General features: G+C 47.6%; 1 protein-coding gene across 3 annotated transcripts in view; it reads right to left on the minus strand.

Annotated features, from left to right (window-relative positions):
* gpc3 (glypican 3) overlaps window positions 1-24515 on the minus strand; it is a 95279-nt gene that overhangs the window by 25264 nt on the left and 45500 nt on the right. For all 3 annotated transcript variants that reach the window (XM_068582958.1, XM_068582977.1, XM_068582967.1), the window contains 4 exons: window positions 16213-16901; window positions 7547-7698; window positions 6967-7092; window positions 2584-2698 (listed from right to left, as the gene is read on the minus strand). In XM_068582958.1, coding sequence (XP_068439059.1) covers window positions 2584-2698; window positions 6967-7092; window positions 7547-7698; window positions 16213-16901 — 1082 coding nt within the window. The remainder of the gene's footprint in view (window positions 1-2583; window positions 2699-6966; window positions 7093-7546; window positions 7699-16212; window positions 16902-24515) is intronic.

A 24515-nucleotide genomic window follows, 5' to 3' on the forward strand; every position in this document is an offset into this window, starting at 1 on the left:
GTCCAGTACTAAATATATAATAAACATGGTGTTTTTGTGAGTGTAAATGGTCTTAAAACATGATGATAGAAGTTTATGATGCCATCCCTAAACAATATTATGTCTCACCAGGTCGCCATGTTTCATATGGTCCAAGTATTGTCCCTTTCGCTCTAAGATTGAGCCTGATTTAGCCTCTTAAAGACATTAATAACATCTGGGACAGCTCTCTTAGCATATTTTCATTCTGACGTTAGCATTTAGCTCAGCGCCTAGCCTACTTATATCCTCACTGACCTGCTACAATGACTGTCGACTCTTCGTCTTGTTCTTAATTTAACAGTAAACAATCTGAAACGTTAGCAAATAATAAGAAAAAGGAAAAGCTTGTAATGTAAATTGAAACCTCAATGAGTGAGCGAGCTCTCTTGGGAGAAACAAGAAAACTATAATGTTGTAAACTTCACGAGGGGAGTTTTCTATTGCAGGACTATTGTATTATATTGCATCATCTTTTGAGGCGTTCCTGTTATTTTGTGTATCTCGGCGGAGCGGTGATTTGTCGTGAGGGAAAGTATCTGTGTAATCTGAGTTGCGAGCCATAAACAGTTTTACTGCACGTGAAATATGCAATCGAAAGCAGTCGGCCTTTCGTCAGATGTTAATCCAGCCCATTGATGTCGAGATCTGAAGGGGAAGTTGGAAATGTGCTTGACGCGGCTGTACGGTCATCAGATATGGGGCTAAAAGCTCCCACGGGAATATCCAATCTACATAAATATCAGGCGTTTATGTACACAGAATCGAACCCCCGTAAATGTCCAACAACCAGATGAGGAGCGAGTGTTGGGTTACCGAGAGCATCTGATCACACACACACACACACACAGGCTGGATGAGTTTGTCCATGTTTCCTCATGGATTGTCTGAATGTCTGTAACACAATGAGCTCTGTCATTTCCCCCCCTGAAACTTCATTTTCTTGCAGAACCCCATCAAAAGCCGCCAGGAACCGGATCCACGCCATAAACGGTCTGCAGCTCTGCTTGTTATCACGTCGCCGCAAAATGTTTGCCCCTGTCAGGGCAGGAAGTTTTCAAAGGCTTATTATATTAGCGTGCGTACGTGTACGCGTCCTGTGTTTTTAGGATTATAGGATGATTCCAGTTTATTACAAACAAACACACGCACACACACAACTGTATTGGGTTATGTTGTTGTAGTTTTGGCCGTCCTTCCTATTGGATTCACAAACATTATACTCACGAAGTTAAGTCCTGGGGGATGTTGCAACGCCGCTAGAAAACTTAAATGGGGACGAGGGACTTTCTGCACAGGCTGCCGATCGTACTGACTTTAGGAAAACTATATATTTGGAAGATTCAAGCAGTTAAATGTATCACCCAAACAGTACGACAAACACACATCCAATAAACAATTCTGGTCCAACTGCCACGCGACGTCTTAACCCCAAAATAAAGTGTTTGCATGCAGTGTACCTGCACATTGATTGATACCAACATTTAAAGCTCATTTTTGGTTTCACCTCTAAATAAAGTGGTTTAAATACACGTGTCTGATTATTATTATTTGTCTCTTATCGAACTTTATGTCCCCAATGTTGCAGCTGTTTTTAAAGTATCAACATTTAATTGATCTATTACAAAGTAAGAGTAATAACATGGACAAAAAACTACAATAATATGACCCACATGTTTATGAACTGGAATCTTTTAAACCTAAGATCGAGGATGAATCCCTTTTGGGGGATTTTGAAGAGGGAAGAGGGCAAATAAACACCTAAAGGTCCCGTTCGAGTGTCGCTCCTCTCAATAAGCGTCCATGAGGTAATACAGCAGAAGTAATTGGGTCTCAAACCACAACCCTCTGTATTTTTCTTGAGGGTCTCTGGTTGTCAGAGCGGAGTGGAGGAAGGTCCACGGTTGCTGCTCGGTTCTCCGGGTTGTTTAAACAGGGGAGAAGGATTGTAATCCGCTGTGACAGGCCTGCAGCACTCAGACGCTCAATCACATACATGCAGATTAAAAAAAAAAAACGGACTCGCATGCAAACACACTTTGCAGCTGGAAGATTGTGTGTGTGTGTGTGTTAGGGGCGGGTGGGTGGCACAGCAACCACCCGACGTGTTGACAGCTATATACGCAACCACGACGACCCCCCCAATCCCCTCCAAAAAGGGGGGGGGGGGCCTTGAGGCTTTCTGTGGACGGAGGACATCTTTTTTCTCCATCACCACAACCTCCATCGTCCTCGTCTGCTCGCCGTTTTCGGTGGATTTGATTCTCAAAGAAAGTTGTTTTGGGATTTCTTTGCAGTGCAGATGAGACTCCAAATAACATTCAGATGTTTCCTGTCGATAGCATGTCTTTGTGTTCACGACGTGTTGACATCACCTTGAGCGCAGATATTCTGTGCTCTCAAATATGAGAGAGAGAGAGAGAAAACGGCGTTCCAGCACCGGGAAACTGCTCCCTTGAAACCTGTCAAACTTACCGTGAAAAAAGGACTGGAGAAGCGGTGTGGAGGAGTACAAAACACATAAACAATGAGCACATCGCACACATGCGCACACACACTGCTGACCTGGTTGATGTGTTTGAGTTTGTCTATGATCTGGCTGATGATCGGCTCAGGGGGCTTGTTGTTGCTTCGGGCCTCAGAGCCGGGGTTCGATCGCTTCAGGCCCGGCCCGGAAAACCTGACAGGACGGAGACAAAAAGGGACTCAGTTGGGTTTTTTTCTTCTACTAGATTATCTTTTTTGCCTTTGTTATAGATAGATAGATAGATAGATAGATAGATAGATAGATAGATAGATAGATAGATAGATAGATAGATAGATAGATAGAGAGATAGATAGAAATAGAGATGATAGATAGATAGATAGATAGATAGATAGATAGATAGATAGATATAGATAGATATAGATAGAGACAGCTAGATAGATAGATAGATAGATAGATGATAGATAGATAGATAGATAGATAGATAGATAGATAGATAGATAGATAGATAGAGACAGATAGATAGATAGATAGATAGATAGATAGATGGATAGAGACAGATAGATAGATAGATAGATAGATAGATAGATAGAGACAGATAGATAGATAGATGGATGGATACTACAGCTAGATAGAGAGATAGATAGAGAGATAGATAGAAATAGAGATGATAGACAGACAGATAAATAGATAGATAGATAGATAGATAGATAGATAGATAGATAGATAGATAGATAGATAGATAGATAGATAGATAGATGGATGGATACTACAGCTAGATAGAGAAACAGAAAGAGAGAGAGACAGCTAGATAGATAGATAGATAGAAATAGAGATGATAGATAGAAAGATAGATAGATAGATAGATAGATAGATAGATAGATAGATAGATAGATAGATAGATGGATACTACAGCTAGATAGAGAGATAGATAGAGAGATAGATAGAAATAGAGATGATAGACAGACAGACAGACAGACAGACAGACAGACAGACAGACAGACAGACAGACAGACAGACAGACAGACAGACAGACAGACAGACAGACAGATAGATAGATAGATAGATAGATAGATAGATAGATAGATGGATAGATAGATAGATAGATAGATACACAGACAGACAGCAAAGCAAAGTGCTCCCCATGTTACTGAGCTCTTATATTTGTTTGGAGGAGTTTCTCTGAGTTTAGAAACCTCAGCTGCAGCTTCATGAGAGGAAGACATGATGAACTGGACGTCTCTCTCCAAACAAGGCGCTTGTCACCATCTAGTGTTGAGACGATGAATGACAGCTCATCTGTTTGTTTTTTTTTAAGTTTTTTGGGGCTGGAAAGTCAATCAGTAACTCGACCCTGTCCAGAAGGACCGACTGTTCCCTTGAAGACACTGCGTCTCTAAAGTTAAACAGTGGGTAACATTTTGAATATCCTTTCATATTTGTCATAAAAACCCTGGAGACTGCAGAAAAAGAAAGTATTCCTGCTCAAGTGTTTCGCCACAGAGTGAAAACCACGATACAAAGTCTGGCCGATGCTTAATTTCACGGACATTAAACTTTTAATCCTATCTGGTGCTAATGAGCGGACATCGGGGGAGAAGCCCTCTCGTCCTGCTTCAGCGGCGAGGGTTTGTTTGTGCTCAACCGGCCCGGGGGCAGGTGCTCACACGCCTCGCCGTGTAACTAAGGAAACACGGCTCTGTTGACACCTGTGTTATGTTATCAAGGGGCGGAGCCGCGGAGTCTGAAAACGCTCCTGCAGGTGTTTCTCCGCCCCGCCCCTGGCAGCGGCGGCGGGCATTAACCCCTCGCGCACGAGACGAGGTGAGCTGGATGTCGGGCGGTGAGGTCATCGCTGCGTTGGTGCAAATGTTGAAAAGATGAAGGAACAAATTGTGCTGAGCGGGAGGAGAGAAATGATTCTCAGAATAAAAGTTCGTAAGAGAGGAAATTGGGTCTTGGAAAGAAAACGTGTGTGTGTGTGTGTGTGTGGAAAGCATGAAGTCATACTTTGCTCTCATCTCTATGACATCGCCCTGAGCACTTACACACACCTCTACTCACACACACACACACACCTTTAACATGCCATCTCCCCTCATCCGTCTTTCGCTCTCCCCTCAGCCAGACTTTTCATTAAACTCAAATTACATTTCCCCAATTATTTATTCTTCTTATTAGCCATGATCTCACCCCTGTTCTCCGCCGCTAATTATCACATTAATAATGGAGCGAGATGTGTGTGTGTGTCGAGATGTGTGTGTGTGTGTGTGATCCATTCAGGGGAGAGGAAGAGGAAACATGGGTTGAGGAAGGAGGATTAGGGGAGAGGGATCATGAGTGAATGTAAGGAGCCGAGGCAGATTAGTGTTTCACGTTGATAGCTGCCGGTCCAAATCATTTTTTTTTTTTCTTACCAAGACATAATTCGGTCGTGCATCAGCGTGAAACTCAGTTTGACCACCGATAGCTCTCACTTTGTTATCTCATCGTTACTGAGTTATTGTTCGACGCTGGCAGGGCTGATCAGATCAGTTAGCGCCGGTGATAACCTAATCTAATCTAACACCAATTACCACGCTATTTAGGTCCAGTCTGAGAGAGAGAGAGAGAGAGAGAGAGAGAGAGAGAGAGAGAGAGAGAGAGAGAGAGAGAGAGAGAGAGACGGCTCACACGTCAGAATAAACAACAGTTTTGGAGAAGACACTGACAGGTGAAGAAGGAATACGTGACGGGGGTCTGACGCTTTTCACACCACCTGATCACACTTCCAGTCTCCCAGTTACAGACAGGGCCGATGTGTGTGTGGGCGATGGAAACGGTGTGTGTGTTACTTTTAATACACTGTATTCCTGACGCTGGATGTCGTCGAGAGCAAAACGAGAATTTAGATGATATCATAAAAATAGCTGGAAGGGACTGTGTGACAATTATTGGAAGGCTGGGAGGTGTCGAGAGGTGTTTACTTTGTAATAAGAACAAAACAGTAAAGATCTCTCTACCTACAAACTACAACACCCTGCCGACAAGGTGTGTAAATAATATTTAACTGTTAAATTAGGTAGAACTCGTTTAATAGTGTTAAAATTAAATTTAGCTCGGCTCTACGTACGCCCTGCTGTCTGTCTGTCTGTCGGCCTCCTCCACCAGTATTCACTCCCGTACGAAATAATAACACATGACGTCTCATCCGTTATCATCGGCGCGGTTTACACTGTCATTACATCCCAAAAGAGGAACGGAAATTCAATGTTTTGAGTCGACGCGGCGTCACATCTGTTATCGCGGTGAATCGGCGTAACGCCGTTTGATGTGGTGAAAAGTGGCTGCTCCTCTGATCTTGGCTTCAGGTAGCGTGGCGAACACGCCCGATAAAAACACATTTAGCTCCCGAAGATTGCTCCTCAAAGCGTCAGGAGACGTTCAGCGCTTGTACACACCCCCACCCACCCGATCTAAATGTATCTGCCTGAGACAATACTGTGTCTGCGGAGACTATTTGGGGAGGACAATGGAAGATGATCCAGAACAAATCAAATGTGCAGGCGTACACATGCCCTCGCAGATGACACAGAGAAGTGCTCGCCCCGGAGACACTGTAATCTCTCCATCGTTTTTCCTTTCCTTTCCCGCCTCCTTGCACCCGTCCTATCGCAGCGTTTGGTCCAGCATGCAATCATCCCCTCCGGACAGCTCTGCCCCCGCGCTAACCTGACGTCTCCTCTCAAAAGTGAGACTCCCCCCCCCTTTTTCCATCTTTCGCGACAGACTCTCTCTTTCCAGCAGCTTGAAAAAGAAAAAAAAGCTTTGAAAATATTCCCAAGAGGTAAAACATTAACCTGCAGCCGCTTTCTCGTGTGAATCCGTGTGCCTCCGCGTTGATTGAATTCCACACATAATATAGAAAGCAAAAAAAAAAAAGGTTAAAAAGGAAAAAATGTGATATCTCTAACGACGTAAGCCAAATTGAAATTGGGGCCAGCTGGCGGCGCGGGCGAGGAGAGAGGTAGGAAGTTATGATGTGTGGAGCCAAAAAGAGGACAGAGGTGAAGTGAAATATTACGCAAACCAAATGAGGTTTTCTGCAGGGCGCGCGGGAGATGTTGAACGGAAGCGGAGAGAGCGATCGAAAGCGCAATTAACTAAGCGAGAATGAGGTGACGGCGCGCCTGACATTAATAACATCCCATCGAGCCAAAGTCAAGATTTACACTCGCACTCGGCGGGAGAGTGGGGGCCCTCGTGCGGAGCTCATCAGCTCTGGGCAAACTTACCCTTCAACTCACCTCCACTCTCCCTGGATGTGCCGCTGGATTATTGGAAATCCAGAGCAGAGTATGTGTGTAACAGGTCGGTCTAGAAAGGTGATAAACCTGAGCATGAGGGGGGCCCTCCTGCAGGTCGTTGTGGGTGCTTTTCGTCTACATGTGTGTGTGTTACAGCGGTGCGACTGTGTGATTTACCTGTCTGTCATTTCCTGCCCGTTCCAGCAGAGGGAGTGGTTCGCCGGAGCGGGCTCGCGGCTGCACAGCGCCTCACCGAGCCCGCTGTAGAAGGAGCTGAAGCCCTTCAAGTCGGATATGAACTCCCTGAGGGATAGGCAAAGAAATGAAATGTTCAACGGCGAGAAAAGGCAAAGAGTTGATCTGAATATGAGCCTCACATATCAGTGGGGAGAAGAGCGGAGGAGACAGACAGAGAGAGAGAGGAATGAAACAGAGGGGGAATAAGAGAGGGGATTCAGCGTGAAAGCAAGTCGATGAGATCTCCCTCGAGAAAGAGAGAAAAAGAGGATAGAATGAGCAGCATCTCTAGTCCTAATTGACATTAATCTGGCCATTGTGCTGCTGAGGCCACAAGCCCCTCTGGGCTTTATTACACTGTTCATTAAAGCCTGAAGTGCATCAGGGGTGTCACAGGAAAACAGCAAGAAACCTGTCCGCGGCGTCGGGGGACAATATTTGTCTGCCGGACGTATAATCGCCCCTCGAGGCAGTCTGGAGGGCGAGCGCCGCTTCGTCAGCTCTCGGGATTTTCCCTCACCTGCGGAGGCCGGCCAGAGTCTCGTCGGAGTCCGGGAGCAAAGGCTGCTGCGCTTTGCGCGCGGCGGCGGCGGCGGCAGGCGGCGCGGGAGGAGGCGGGAACGCCACCGAGCGGGAGGCGCGCTGAGGAGTGGTGCCGCACATCCCGCTCACCTGCACGAGGAGGAGAAGAAGAACAAGAACGCAATGAGAACTGAGTGAATTCAGTTTTTCCCGCCAGACCTCTTCACCCCCACTTGTGTTTTTTTGTTATTGCTCCAGCAACACGGCAGTTTATTCAAACACTTTAATAGCAATGACACCGCGGATAATAAGAACCTGTCAGCAGCCAAAACGCGGGGCCTTACTCAGCTGAGCCCCTCTGCAAATTGTCATCTGCATGGGTTTGTTTATTTTTGGTCGGGATGAAAGCAGGGGGCGGATTTGCATAACAAACAAGTCATTGTACCCGCTGCCAGCCGGTTCCGCCTTGTTCGAATTTGTAATCATAACACTCCACCCGAAAATGAAAAAAAAAAACGGCAGCGTGAAAATAAGGCCTCACGTTTTTTTGTGTGTGTTTTTTTTTTCTCCTTTTCTCCCTCGTACAAACACCATTGTGCACCCACACGGGACGACACAACAATGCTAAATAAGAAGTGGCCCCTCTGTCTCCCAGAGATAATGGACCTGGCACATTCTTTTCAGGTGCAATAAAAATGCAAATGGCTGTTAATGTTTAGCTTGTGGTTTAATGATTTGCCGGTGGTTTAATTTCCCCCGAGGATTCTGGCCAGGCTTAATTCTGCCATGTAATGTTAACGGCTAATTGTGCCCAGCTCCCCTTTAAGTGAATAGGCTGGCACCGCTGCTGCTGAATACTGATGCGACCTGATGGAGCAGCACTGGACATCTCTATCCGGTGGTAACTGAGGCCACAAGCGTGCACGCACACACACACACACACGCACAGAAGTTTGCCAGCATAAACAAAAACAAATCATTTTATGCAATTATTCATTTAAACATAATGCAGCTAAAACCCATTAACATGATAAACATGCTCTCCAACATACTAATGGCCAACACACACACACACACACACACACACACACACACACACACACACACGCACACACACTTGCTTATTGCATGCATGCTGACACATTCAGAAATGCTGAACAGCTGTAAGATAGAATCGTCAGGGTTAATCAATGCAGCCTTGTCGTCCAAGGATGCACACACACGCACACACACACACACACACTCCTGATTGTCACAGATGCCTGAGTTCTCCTGCACCAGGCATTCACTAATACCCAGCATCCCTGACTTGCCATCTCTACTAATACTCCCCTGCCGTGTACTGTGGAGGGCGGGGGGCGGGAATCTCTCTCTCGCACACACACACACACACACACACACACACACACACACACACACACACACACACACACACACACAACACACTCTCTTACTTCAGCACACGGTCTCTGTCACCTCATTCTTTTCCTCTCGTGTAATTCTGCCGCTCTCCTGCGCCCGGAGCGAGTGCCGGTGCTCCCACAGGCCATGATTAATGTGATTGGAGCTGCTTCCCCTCCTCCTCCTCCTCCTCTTCCTCCTTGTTTGTGCGTTCCCGGGACGCCGTAGGGGAGTTGTGGCACGAGGGAGCGACGGATTCAGAGCGTGGGCCCCCTCCGCCGTCCCCGCTCGCCGATTGTTTCCGGATTCTTCAAGGAAGGGGCTCATTAGCGGCGCATTAATATCACCCAGGGCTGGACTACCGCAACCAACAGGAGAGTCTGCAGATAAAGCCCAGCCTCAGCGTGAGCGCTCGGGTACATCTGCACACTTTTATCTTGCACCGAGCAGCCCGCCTCACTGAGCGAGCGGTGCTGACGGCCAGTAATTCAACACACACACACACACACAGTCCACTTGTCCACGTGCACACCTGCAGCTCAGGTTCCATGTGGCGCTGCGCTTGTGCAGACACGGCGTAAAGATAAACTCTCAACAAATCAATGGCGACGCCTGTGGATCCCCGACACTCCAGCGTATTAGCGGGCTTACGCATGAGTCGTGACCACCTGGAGATATTCATAAGCAAAACCGCTTTGGAGAGGAGAGAAGATGCTCCTGCTGTTATAAAAAGGTGCGCCGCTCTAACGACGTATCGGCGAATTCTTGGTGAGTAATGTTTGTGTTTTCCGGGGCGAGTTCAGGCTCACAGAAGAGAGAGGGAGAGACTGAGTCAGCACTTCTTCTTCTCTTCCTCCTCCCTGCATTGTTGTCACCAGCATAGGAAACTGGCTTTCTGGTGAATTGCACACATTACAGGCATCCTATTCCAGCTGAAAGCCTTTCGAATTCTCCCAGTGAAGTGGAAATGAGGAAGAAATGCCAGACAGCTATTATGGTTACAACTTCAAATGGATACCGTACTGCCGGGCCGCAAATGAGAAATACGGTGCAATAATCTCTCAGTTTGATGTGGTGTGACTTGTTGAGAGTCAGCCAGAGCAGCTAGTCCCGACCTTTCTAATCCCGCAGACGAGCTTGAACCCCCCCCCCTCTGCACAGACACCAGTAAATGTGACGGCACATCATTACTGTCAATATTGTCGTTTCAAACAATTGAATTGCCAACGTTTAGGTCAGTTGGGCTTCAAGGGGCGATCGCTCTGGTTGCAAAAATATGTTTTATGTATAGAAGTTTATGAGAAAAAGGATCAGATTCACTTAACTGTTCACTTTCTTGGGCTGATATGCCGAACTCGAGGTTTCTAAACCGTAGTCCACAAACACAAGATGCATTCAAGCTCACACTTGTATTTCTACACTTTTAGCAAACACAATTATAAATTCTATACACGTGACTTTTAACCAACTTTAAACATTTAACTTTGCCTTTTAGCTCACTACTTCACCCACGAATATCAGCTAGCAACCTTTGAATGTGTCCGATTCCATTTCCCCTATTTTTCTTTTCTATATTTCTAGATGTTTTCTGTACGTATACATATAAGCCGGCTACAATCGTTTCCACGTCTCAGCAATAGTTGTCTGGTGATTTCACTCCAAAACTCGGTTATTAGTCACGGCAATGACTCAATATTGAGGAGAAGATGAGAGCGCATGAAGCTCCAGGGATTTGTGTGTTTTTTCTCAAGACTAGTTCAACACCAGAGTCAGATCCATCCTGATGTAAAGACATCCCACACCTGAGCATCAGCGACGTCGTCTACAATATGCACAAACTACCCAAGAGCCTACCTGTTTTTATGCATTTAGTTCATCAATGTTTATCTCACTACATCGTATTTAGCCACTAAATATACATTTACTCAGTTTTTTATCTCCTGGATTAGCATGTGTAAACTAGATTATCTGATATTCATACAGTGTGGGCGTGAAGCGTTCAAACACACTGATCAAAGCTCGTTCAAACACAACACATGTTCAGGTAAAGCTCAGTTGCTTTCAGTCTAATCTTTAAATCTCACTAATCAGTTCGGCTCAGAACGCCTATTTAGCAAATCCACCGCTTAGAGGATGTCGACATGAGATCAACAAAATCCCCCAAATATGTTTTAAAAAGAAAAAAAAATCATATTCTAGCACAAAGTTGAAGATCTCCTGCATGGTGAAACCTTCACGCAGGTGTCTAAACGCTGATGTTAATTCCCTGAAATAGACGGGTAAGCTGCGCGGAGCCTAATTTAAAACGAGACATCCGTTGTTTGTGCTTCAACGTTAGCGAGACGCTGGTGAGGAAAATGGATTTCACACTTCTCACTCAGAGTTCTGCAGATCCCGAAGCATTCGGAGAGCTGCGAGAAGTTATTAAAGCGCGGTGTCGTTCTGATTTGATAGACACTGTTCTGATGCACATGGAAACGTTCTGATCTGTGCGGTCTGAAGTGGGTACATGACGTTTCCTTCAAAAAGGGAGGGATGGGAAACCGGAGTGAAAGATACATGCGAGAGGAACGTGACGGAGCCCCTGAGAAGGTGCAATGAGGGAAACATGAAGATCTGATAAATGGCTCTATATCGGTTCCAGAGATGATGTGAAATTGGAGATTTGTAAGCGAATTATCGATAATTACGAAGCATGTCAGTAAGAGCAAAGAGCTAAAGGATGTATTTCCCAAATGTATACATTTTGGAGAATATCCTCATTTGCATTCTTGTCCTCTCATGTTTGTACGGTGAATATAACAATATTAATGTTAGAGCCAGTTAACTTTGCTGGCCAAGACAGTCTGGCACAATCCCACACACATTTCTGTTTATAAACAAACAAGAGAGAACGTGTTCAATTAGTAATCTTCAGATTATCGGTGGGCGGCAAAAAAAAAAAAAGGACCCATGAATGTAGTTTTGATCGGTCGCATCATCGTGCTTATTTTTCATCATCGAGTCAAACACATGCAAATATCTGTACTTTTAACAGTCACACAAACTACAGACTGGCCCTTTGAGGCTCTCTGAAATTCAAATGTCTTTGAGGACATGTTACAGCATTCGTAAACGTCACTCAAATGGCTGTTTACAACCTCGGTAGCCGGCGATGTCTTGAATGGATTAATAAGTCATAAAAATGCAGCAGAGACTTAATTAGTGCTGTCGTTTCATCAGGGAAGCAACAGTTTGGAAGTGATTTGATCTGATGTAAGTGCACAAAAGGAGGAGGGGGGAGACGACAACAAAACACAAGCGGAACAACAAAAAGTTACGGGCACATAAAAGACATCTGTAACGACACACAACTCGTGAGCTCCCCGTCTCGTGGTCGGATCCATCACATTTCTGTCTCAACCTACTTCCCCCTCTTCATTTTCATCCGAGGGGTCGCAGGGTGATGGATGTCTCCTCCACACTCTCCTGTTCTCCTTCCCCTTGGGCTCGCTCTTCACACTCTTCCCTCTCCTCCTCCTCATCCTCCTCCTCGCTGTTCCTCTCCTCTCTTTCTCCTCGGTAACCGGTAAAAATAGAGCTTCATAAATCATGCATCTTCTCTCAGAGCGGCGCGTAAGAAGAACGAGAGGAAAAGAGAGGGCTAGAGAGAGAGAGAGAGAAGGATGTTGAGCGTGAGATGCAGAGACGGAGGTGGATGACATCAAACTGCAGGAGAGGGGTGGGAAGTTGACAGGGGAATAGATTGAAGCTGCAGGGCTCTTGGCTGCCCTCTCCGTCTCCGGGAACATTGGTTGATTCACGCTGGAGCTGGAAAGGGAAAACGAATGTTAACATGCAGGGGAGCGGGGCTGGCGGACGGCGAGCGGTCGTCTCCCACGGCAGAGCTGCTCGTTTTCCAGTCGACGCCGAGCAGAGGAGACGTCTCTCTGGCACCTCGAGGACACTTTTACTCAGATGGAGTCCATCCTGCTTGTCACCTTCGGCGGCTGTAAACGGGGCAATGCACCGCCGCCGCCCGAAGAGAGGGAGGTTAAGAGAGAGATGGCGACCACAGCCTGCAGCTCTCACAATCACAGGAAACCACTAAACAAGACGTAGTGCCTCATACGTCCATTTTGCCGCTGTCTATACTGCGAAATGATTACTAAGGTTTCCACTTAACAGCAACACGCGCACATTTCAAAAAGACCTGGTAGGATTTACGAGACCAGACGCCATTAGTGAAGCCACAAATCTCACATACTTTACACTACCGGTGCTCACATTTCCAAAGACATTATTTTTAAACTTATGACCAATTTAAAAGGAGAAAATCAGCACGCAACGACATACAGTGGACAATATATGTGGTCATAATTTAGACACAGTTGTTTTCAGTGTGTGTACAGGGACTGTTAGGTCATATTAGGTATTTATTTGAAGTAAAAAGGGAAAATAGATGTTTATTTGATCATTATTATAGCTATTGTGTCATTATTATAGTTTTAAAATCAGATTTTAAAGCCACTCTGTGTAAGAGTTTAACGTTTTTGAGGTTGGCGCCCCCCGGTGGTGGTGATGAAAGAGACAGACACGTGACTCCATCCACCCGCCCACACCGTGGAGCTGTCAGCAGAGACTCTAGTCTGCAGTGTAATTGCATTAAATTCACCAAATAAACTGTAGAATTACACAAATATTACAATTACTAAATCAAGTTTAACCTCTCTCCTTTTTTTAGTCTGTATCTGTGCACACACATTTGTTTTCTCTCGTCCACGTACACCCGCTCTCCACTTCTCCCTTGCCTCTCATTTGACTCTTTCTTGTCGCTCGAGTGGCGTCAATCCGACAACATCATTCAACGCTTCAGTACGTAGATGCCCGGTCGCCAAAGTCGGGGGCGTCGGCGTCACATTTTACATCCTGTCAGGAGGAAGGTCACGATGTACGTTGACCCGTTCAGACAGACCGCCGATGCGGCACCGTACACCTGAATAATTTAAACGGCGCTGGAGTTACAGGAAAAATGCTACTTGATTTGAATTTTTGATTTTCAGAAAGTATATATACACAAGTCTGTCGTTCTTTAAACTGATTAGTTTATAGCTTTGAGGGATTCTGGGGCATGATGAGCAACGTTCGACTACATGGAGCATATTCTGTATAGTCGACGTATAAAATCATAAATTAAGGATTAAAACAATCTGTGTTGTTATTGTTGCTGCTCGATATGGCATTGCATGTCTAATGGAAGTGACAATAAATCATTTATAGGTAATTGGCAGAAAAAAACAAGTCCTTTAATCCTGTTTTCATCCAAATCCTCAACTGGTTGTTCGAGGTGAAGTAATCAGGTGTTGTCTCGTGTTGGTTCATCTCCCAGGACTCCTCGGTGAGACACAATTAGCCTTCAGGGAACCGACGCCGCCGTCCCTTCCATGACTCCGCAGAGCGAAGGAGTGTCTCTGCGAGATTACATTCAAACACGCAGACGCACGCGACCTCGTCACGCCGCCGCCGCCGAACAATACGCGACCCGTATTTACCCTCATGGAAAAAAAAGTCATCCGCGGTGACTGGAGCTGCCATCTGAAAAGTAAACCCACACGGGACTTTGTTTAATTTGAGAGAAGGATCACACACACACACGCGGAGTGAGCGATTTCCCCCAAGCCAGCGACTCATGGATGCAGCCACGCCCCCGCGCTGTAGAGCAAGTGAGGTCAACCTGTGTGTTAATAAATGATGGCTTCTGAGTGGAAACCTGGTCGCGGCGGAGACTCGGGAGGCGTGAGAGTGAAAAGTTCAGCGGATCTACAGGAGAAAAGCACATCCAGGGCTCTGTAAGCTCCTGCTGGAGGCCTTCATATTTCATGAGCACTTCTCCCTGACTTCACATGTGGGCTACGAACTAACTTGACGGTTTTATCGGAGTTGAGAACACACACGTAACGGGTCACCGCCGCCGAGGAGTGAGACACGGGTTTTCAGCGAGACATTGCCGGGAGCGTCTGCCCGACTGCCTCCCTCCCTCTCCCCGCTATTATTTCCCACTCTCGTCACTCAGCTCCGGTCCAAGCGCTGAGTTTGCTTCCGCCGACTCGCAGTTTGAGACTTCCTTATTTACAAAGGGGGAGGACGCCTGCTTTTTGTTGGAGGGAAGAAACGCAGGCCGGATGGCTCATCCTCCCTCGCTCAATAAAAGTCCTCTGACCTGAAATGAATGTGCCGTCTCCGGCTTTCCTGGTTAGTTTCAATGGGAGCACTATGTTGGCGCAGCGCGAGCGTGTAGTGTCGCATTAGCTATCCGTCAAAGTAAAACTGGCTCGCATCGCGGATTAAAAAAAAAAAAAAGGGTTTGTGATGTTGTCTGATGTGGGTAAAAGACGAAACTGCACAAACATGAACTGCAAACAATCTGGCAGATGCTGCAGTTTAAAGTCTCGAGGCGTAAAAATTCTACCTTTTGCTTTTCCCAAACACTATTTCTATCGGGTGACTGTGCAAATTTAAACCTCAAAAGGATAAAGATGAACTTTTAGTGGCGACAGTTGCAACTGCAGGTCCCTTTGAAGGTGTGGAAGTTACTTCATTTAACTTCAATTAATCGTCATTATCATAGAAATATAGACTTGCGTATAAGGGAATTGTGATTTTAAGATGCAGCCTGGTAAAAAAAAATACTCTTGAAGTGCAATGAAATTAGTATCACTACCTTTTTTTCATGCCATTCATGTGTGCAGGAAGTCAGTCGATTGTAACCCTGTGAAGACCCCAAAAACACTCGTGCAAAGAAGCTGTCAGTTTATCAGTTTAAGTGTTCGTCGAGATTGGTGCTAGTGTGACGACACCTTTATTCTTCTGTGTGTCTTGCGACTGTCGAGCCGGAGGATCCGATGATTGGGGCGACACCGTCTCGCAGTGCTGTAAACTGTCAAGCGGCGCGGTGTTTTTTGGAGGCTGGAGTACAGTAAAGTCTCTCTATCTATAGGAACACAACCCACACCAATGCAGCCCTTGTGTTTTACAATGCAGTGCTGGATCATAGATCCAAAAAGGAGAAAAAGACACAATTACAAGTCCGTCTGCTACTTCAGCACCACGGACAGCGCCGTGGGTTTATCAATCCGGCTGCTGATATTTCACAGCGATAGAGTCTTAACTTCAGTCAGATAAAGGATCAATGAGTCAGGCAGACTGGACTCACACACATTCAACTAAACAACACACACACCCCCCACCCCATGAACCTCAAATCGGCCGCCGTGCTTGACTCACCAGGGCAGTGAGGCGTGTGCGGGCGCCCACGGCGTGCTTGAGCGCCTGTTTGATCATGGAAGGCAGCCAGAGGACGACGGCCTCCAAGTCCTGCTCCCCCCTCATGGCACCGGCCAGCTTCCCCAGCCCGTCCACGTAGGTCCTCCAGTGCGGCTGCACCTCGGCCGCTCCCCCTAGGCAGCCCTGCATCACGGCCTGGCAGAAGCCCCTGCAGGCCGGCGGCCCCAGCAGGCCCTGGCAGTGCGGGCAGTACCACAGCCGCAGCAGGGCCCGGCCGCAGTCCCGCCCGGGCCGCAGGTGGTCGGTGGTGTTGACCACCTCGATGCCCAGGTTCAGCGCCTGCAGGAATACCCGCGTGGACAGGAGGGAGCGGGACAGGCGGGTCATGATCAGCTTAGGGTACTGGCCGAACGCTCCCGAGTCCTTCCAGGCTCCTCTCACGCACTCCTCGGACATGGAGGAGGCGCCGCCGCCGCCCAGCAGGCGCCGGTAGGCCAGGGGGAAGAGGCGACCGTAGAGCACCGCCACCATGTGGTCCACGGTGGAGTCCGAGCCCAGGATGTAGAGCGACATGTCCAGGAAGAGCTGCCCGACGGAGCTCTGGGCTCCAGCGCCAAGACTCGGGAACTCCGACTTCAGCATGGCCAGCGTGAAGTTGCGGCCGTGACGCAGCACCAGGTCGAAGGCCTCTGTGGGAAAAGAACGAGAAACAAGCGAGGAAAAGAGTCAGATAGTGGGGAGGCGAGGTGGAGGGGGGTGGGGGTCTCAGTCTTCACAACAGCTGTCAGATAGGCAGCAATTTAGCTCAAAAACATGAAACACTCGAAAAGATGCAATTCCCCCCAAAACATGATCCCATCCTTAACGATCACAGTGGGAGAAAACTTCCCACGCGCAGCCTCTTTTCCCCTTTTTCCCCAGTTTTTCTCAATCTGTTATTTTCTCTAATGGGGCTGTTCACACAAGCACAGGAAGATCACACACACACACACACACACACGCCGCTGCAAGAATAGACGATGGCTCTGAATATAAAGGGAGCGAAGCTCCTGGAAAAGATGAAAAGCAAGATCTGGGGATTGACCTTTCAACACAACTAAAGAGCAGACTAGAACTGAGCTTGCAGGGTCTTAAAAAAGAAAGTCCCTTTTAAAAGAGAGTATTAATGTCAATATATTAGTCTGCGGGGAGAAGAAGAGCACACGGCGCATGCTGGAGGGAGGGAGGCGAGCGAGCGAGCGGGGAGAACAATCAGCGTGGTGTTTTTCAAGGCACACAGTGAAGTCTTATCAACAAGGTGGCACAAGAAGCGCGGCGCTCTATCGTCGAACCCCGTAGCAAAATGAGCGAGGACCCGACAAACAGAGGGGATTTAAAGCTCCATTACTGAACTTAGCGGGGGAGCTGAGAGTCAGTGAAATGAAGCTTTTGGGCAGGAGAATAGCTGAGGACGCCGAAAAATCCCATTTGTACCGCAGCTCGTCTGCTACATCACTTTGTTGAGAGCGATAGCCACTACTGCTTTGTGAGGGCGTGTGAAGGGGAGGGAGGAGGGCAGGTTAAAGGGATCGTTAGAGGAATTGTATTGCTGTATGTGCTGCAAAAAAAAGCTGCAGCCATTTCGTCTTTGTTATTTCATTTTGGGTTTTTTTCTTGCTTGGCTAGTTTAATTTCTTTCTCCTCCGAGGTCAAATGGAGCCCGTCAGCCTGCACGGAGCACACACACACACACACACACACACACACACACACACAGGGCCCTTGGACAGCGACACCTCTGACGTTTCTCTGTGTGCAATTTCAGGGCACACGGGGGGGGGTCCATTCGAGAAGGTGACAATTTCTGGAGAGGAAACGAAGTCGCCAACTCTCCCTGACTAACGGCGGCTGCGGTGCATTCCTCCCATGACCCTTCACCATCTGAACAGAAGGGATGTCGACTGGAGGGACGAGCGCTTAGTTTCAAGCTTTAGGACTCCAAATATTAAGTTACAGAGAGAATTACAGAAGAAGAGAGGGGGAAAAACGGTGTTTTGTTTTTTAATGCTGCCACTTTAGTAAAATTAGCATCAATTGATTCTGCTTCCAGTGTATAGTGTTCATTACAATCAATCAATCCATATATATATATATATATATATATATATATATATATATATATATATATATATATATCTATATATCTATATCTATATATCTATATATATATATATATATATATATGCCACGTCTCAGGCTGCACATTGTTAGTTGCCATTAAATTATGATTTCTTTAAAAAGGAGCTGTGTGCATGCTCTATTGGCAGAAACAGAATATCATGTTCAAAACAAGGTTTTCATTAGTGTTTTATCCCCCTGAATCAAAGAATCGTGGTCTTTTTTGGCTTTACACAGTATCTATATGTACAGAAAAGGTGCTCTACATGGATGCCGCCATGTTTCTACAGTAGTCCAGAACGGACAAACCAAACACAAACCCTTAGAGAGCGAGAGACTTTTCTATTATTTTCGTTATCAGAAAGATAAAGCAACCTCACGATTGGATGCCACTTAATCTCACACACTGCTTCTTTCCAGCGACAGGCTCCAGAAGTCACGTTGTCTCCACATTTAGCGAGTCATTTATCCACAAAACGTCCTCAGCGGTAAACAGCGTCAGGCTGTAGTTCTTTAAAATTTTAACGTGTGCGTGAATATGAAACGGGGCGGAAGAACAGCGCTAAGCGAAACGGTCGCCGGGAGAATAAAGGTTATATAAAAGAAGCGTTTGAGGATGTTTGGGTGAGTGTGAGGAGGAAGAGGAGGAGGAAGAGGAGGGTCGGGAGCGGCGTCCATCTGTTTGGGTTTTCGGGGCCGCGGCCGCCCCGCCGAGCCCGAGAAGCACTTCCCTCTGTGATCAACGAGCAGACAGATGTGCAGAGCGCCAGTCGAGACGAGGAGACAGACCGGGAGGATGGAAGGCACGCCCACACACACACACACACACACACACACACACACACAGTCGAGATGCTCAATTCCTGGTAATTCCTCTTCTATTTGCTTACTGATGGAAAATTGAAGGCAGTGAGAAAAATGCACATCCACCTCAAAGCTATTTGCTGCCTGTGAACATCAAACCGTGTGGTTCAGCTGCTACCTGTAGTATCTCTTGCACCACAGAGAGGAGAGACACTTTGTGATGGTGAAGAGAAAGACTCGAGGGCTCTTCATGAATGCAATTCAGTGGCTCTAAGTAGCCCGGGGTCATGGTGCGAGCCCATTTCCCGAGCGCGGCGCTCGCTTTCTTTCATCAGCGAAAGCCCGAGCGGGATCGGGTATCCTCTAATGGAGGGGAGCGGAGGCCGTGTATCGGGTGGCCTGCGACATCCCGGATGCAGCCCCGTAGGAGGTCGAGAGCACACATTACCGGAGCGAGAGCCCGAGGCGACATATTGGGTCGCGCTTGAAATTAGCAGTCGCGTTTATTTTGTCGGTGTCACAGATGGAGACAGAGATCGCAGATCGCTGGAAAACCGTTTCTCCTCGGAGAGCGAAGGCTTTTTACGGACACATCAGCAGTGGCGTGAGGCAGAGGGATGGGAGGGGGGGGGTTGTGTCTCTGCCTCTCCTCTTCCACATCCATCCACGCTCTCCTGCAGCCAGATAATGTTTACTCCGAGGGGGTTTTAGGCCTCTCAGCTTCCTTGTGCATTAAAAACACGGATATCCGCTAATTTAACGACCGACGAGGAGCCAGCGCTCCGTCCCGTTGCACGTCGACACCGTCGCTTCTGCAGCGTCCAGCCGTATTCACCGTAATATACTTTATCATTTGCGTATCGTGTCATTAGTCAACGCCCCCGATTAAAATGTGATCCTGCAGGTCGTATGAAGGAAAGCTCATGAATCTGCGTCACAGTGGGGTTGTGGGTGGGGGGGGTGGGGGAGGTCACTTACTTCCGACACCCAGAAGCTACAAGTGACTGCCGCTCCGACATAAAACAGGCTTTTCACATAATCTATGAACGGGCTGTCAAATGAGCATATTTGATGTCCGCGAGGGCCATCAGTCTGGGCGTTACGTAAGTCAATCGCACACGGCAGGCTGACGGACCGGCCCGCCGACCGCGGTTTCGACGCGCTGCGGCGGCGGCGGCGTGCAGACATGCTCCTTTTGTGGCCTCATCAATCAGCTGCCCGTACACCCATTATCCCCGGGAGGTGGAAAACATCAATACATTACCGAGCCAATGAGACTAATCCATTTGGGCTTGATGGAGTGTCACCTCTAGCCGCCACGGAGACGGATGGAGAAGCCGCCGCCACCTGGTCCCGGTGACAAAACAGTCGCTGTCCAGGACGGCGGGGGGACAGGACTGGCAGGGCGGCGGCGGCGGCGGACACCGCGCGTCTCCAAAGTGCCAGATTTAATGCCATAAAGGAAAAAGACTATTTTTGCTTAAAGCTTGGTAAGTGTGAAAGAAAACAGTGGTCAAAATGTCCTTTCTGCGGTAGAAAACCTGCATATGAGTTAATTGACCCGTGCACAAACCTCCCAGCATGCTTTGCTTTCAGTGGAGGATTTTTATTATGAGCCTGTTTACAACAAAAGCAGCATCTGCTCGTTGACTGTAAACAATATGTTGTTTTTCCATACACATTTCCCACCGCTCCCGCAGAGCGACCTGTCCCAGGTAACCCGAGAGCAGCTCCACCTGACGAGCCGCATCTTTACGGGACGGGTGGTGGTGTGTGTGTGTGTGTGTGTGTGTGTGTGTGTGTGTGTGTGTGTGGCTGTTTCCAGGAACAAAGCAGACAGGATGCTGGTAAGGCCCAGATAGCATCACCGGCGGACCATGAGGGCCAATGGACAGCGGGGCACAAACGAGACGCATATTAGGTTACTCCATCTGTTAAAGAGAGCGGTCCGTCCCACACACACACACACACAAACACACACACAGAGCCACGTGCATGCACACAGACGCACACAATGCAATCACGCGGTGCGCCCGTGGTGGCCAGGTGGTGACGACGTGGGCGAGCATTTGGCAAACCAGAGCAAGAGGGCAAGGTGGGAGACAGGTGTAAGGACTGCAGCTACACACACACACACACACACACACACACACACACACACACTCGCATGCACACTCCCACACACAGGCCGGTTTTTCTTTTCATTCATTTCTCTCCCTCCCAATGAGCCTCTGGAAAATGTTTCTTTGCAGCTCGACGAAAAGCCTGGACTGAAAACCGAAAACTGGTCCGGTGGTGTTGTTGTTACTTGTGTAGCCGGCTACACAACGACAAAAAGGTTTTTTCTAAATCTCAAAGTCACTCTGACACACACTGGAAAAAATTGCACAAAGGCTCATTGTGTTTTTGGAATTGCTTAATTAATTCGCCGTTCATCAAGAGGAGATTCATTGATGCTCTGATTCTTTGAGGCCTTTTAAACAAGTTAAAACATTGTTTATTCCTTTGCATGAGTGCCCTTTTCTTCTTCTTACACTGCAATAATAATAATAATAGTTGTGGTTTTAATAAAGTGTTTTTTCATTCATCATAAAAAACATGAAAAATCTTCTTTATCTAAATCATTATATTAACATCCATATATAATAAAATCACATCATTTGAAATAGATTGTTAAAAAAAAAAGCCCAGAAACAAAAATGTCTCCCAAAGACGCCCACTGATGCAGACGACACCTCGCCGCTCGCTCTGCCTCCGGATCTCTATCGTCCGTCACCGTCGACTCTCCGGCGCTGCCGTCCTCGCCGAGGTCAAAGGCGTACGGCAAGAGTAGAGGACACGGCGAGGTGGGGGGAAGGACACGAGGGCAAAAGTGAACTGGAAAGACACAGCCGAGAGCTGCAGGGGAGGAGGAGGAGGAGGAAGGAGGTGGGAGGAAGGGGGTTTTCAGCGAATAGTGCCAGAACGTGTGGAGAGAAACATTCAGCGAGGCAGGCTTTGAAGCTGCATTCAAAAAGGCAGCTGGAGTCAAGCGGTGCCAGGGCCGCGAGACACATCGAGCACCTTCCTGCGCCAAAAACTCAGCTGCCGGTGAGCGAGCCCTGACCCTCCCCGATCGAACGCTCGCATCGCGGACGCAACGCGCGTACAGGAGAGACAGTAGAGACAGTAGAGACAGCTTCGGAGCGCAGAGGACTCTCTACCACTCAGAAGGGAAAGGCTACTCCAATAACGGATTCATTTCCAGCACACAGGCCGAGACAGGACACACACACACACACACACACAGAAACACACACACACACACACGGCTCTAGTTGCTCTCCAGGGTTGTGATTCGAGGACGAGGGTAAAAAAGCCTGCAGAAGATGAGCGAGGTCACGACAGCCACGGCTTGAGCACTCTGCTCGAAATCAAGCATCCAGGCTCCATTAATCCAATATGCATCTTTAAGTAGATCCCGTGGTTCAGAGCGAACACGCTCCCACTCATTCACCCTCAGTCCATCTCCTCCGTCTATTCATGCTCGCAGCGCATCACGCCCATGCGTCGGCTTCATTCGGCGCAGCGCCGCGTTACAGACGCAGAGACAAATGCAAAGAGAAATATTTGCCGTTGCCGTCTCTTAATAAAAAATAAAAAAAAGTGCTCGAACGGCAAAGGAAAGACAAGATTTCTTATATATATATATATATTTTTATTTTTTTTTGAAGTCTGCCTTTTAGAAACATAAAAGAGAGACGGACTGAACCGGAGCGAACTCGTGGAGAAGAAGCAGCGAGGGGATACGGGGTTGTTTTTGAAGTTCTTGAAACAGATGGGTGCACAGTGTGAGGCGGAGAGAGAGAGAGAGGGAGCGAGAGAGAGAGGGATGTAGAGGGAAGGAGATGGAGTGAGACAGCGAGGGTGCAGGAGGCCTGGACGGCCTGCTAGCTTCATTATGAGTGTGGCGCCGCAGTACAAGGAACTTTTCAGTGTGGTTTTAAAAACTATGTTTTAAAGAGACGTTAAAACTACGCCGTCAGATTTTTTTTTTTTTGTCCCCCCGTTGCGTCCAACGTGATGTAGTCCAACCTCAGAGTGTTAGAGGTTAACTATTCAAACACGGGCAACTTACAACCATGAAGTCATCCTCTGGCCCCCTCGAGGCTCGTGAGCGAGCGTGTGTGTGTGTGTGTGTGTGTGTGTGTGCGCGCAGCAGAGAGAACAAATCCCACCTTCCCTCTTAATTAATACAAGCTGAGTTTAATAAAAGATTAGAAAGGCCAGTGTCTGGCTGTTTTAATAATTAACTGGGAGTTATATGGGCTCCTTTACACAGAGTGAGAGAGCGCCACATGCACCGCGCTATACCCTTAGATTACTCGAAGATGACTTATTCTTGTTGTGAGATTAAAACGCTGTGTGTGCGTGTGTGTGTCAGTGTGTGACTGTGTTTGTAATTGACTGCCTGAACCCCTGAGGGTTGAAGGACATCAATGACAGTTTCATTACACACTGCAGAGTGTGGCGTTAAGGCGGGCGGTGTTTACTGTATCTCCTCCTGGCGACAATGTGGGCTCAAAGCACGGGAACGGCGCGAGTGTAAAGGACCAGAAGTTTACTTTGAGGGAGGGGGGGGACGTTAGCAAATTAACACAGCATTTCATTTGCAGCAGGGGTATTTCAACTTCAGTCTTCACTTTGCGAAAGGAAGGACGGCCTCGGGGGGAGGAATAACATGCCAACCGACTTTGATGTGTGAACGTGAAAATGTGGAGCTTTCTTACCGGCAGCAGTTGAATGAAAAAAAGAAGAAGAAGAAGAAGAAGAAGAAGTGGAGGAAGAGGAACTCGAGCTCAGCTTTTTGTGGCTGGCAGAAAAGTAACCTTAACAGGCTGCAAAAATTCAAGAAGGGATGGAAACGTTGGACCCTGCAGGTGTAACCGTCACGGCGGAGCGAGGCATCAGGACTGAATTAGGCGGTTGAGGAGGGCAAGGAGGGCAAGGAGGTCAGGCGGTCGAGGAAGAGACAGATCAATGGGAAGTAACTGAAATAGCCGGAGGCTACTACAAGGAAACGGGCAGGCGGGAGGAATCGATCTATGTTGATTTGACAACGGCGCTTGACAGATCGACGGAGAAACGCTCCAGTAAAACCGGGAAAGTTATCAGAGTAAAGGAAGAGCCGAGAGCTTTGGCAGCCGTCCTCGGAAAACAAAAGAAGTGTGTTGGGGAAACGGCAACAAGTGGAGAAAAAAAAAAAGAGCGAGGAGAGACAGCTCGCGAAAAAAGCCAGACGTCGGAAGATGAAGGAGAATGCATCAGCGCGTACCGCCGCTCTGAGTGTAAAATGGAAGAAT

Source organism: Clinocottus analis, unplaced genomic scaffold (assembly GCF_023055335.1).
Source record: "Clinocottus analis isolate CAN_PGR_092001 unplaced genomic scaffold, fCliAna1.0.p SCAF_10, whole genome shotgun sequence".
NCBI lineage: Eukaryota > Metazoa > Chordata > Actinopteri > Perciformes > Cottidae > Clinocottus > Clinocottus analis.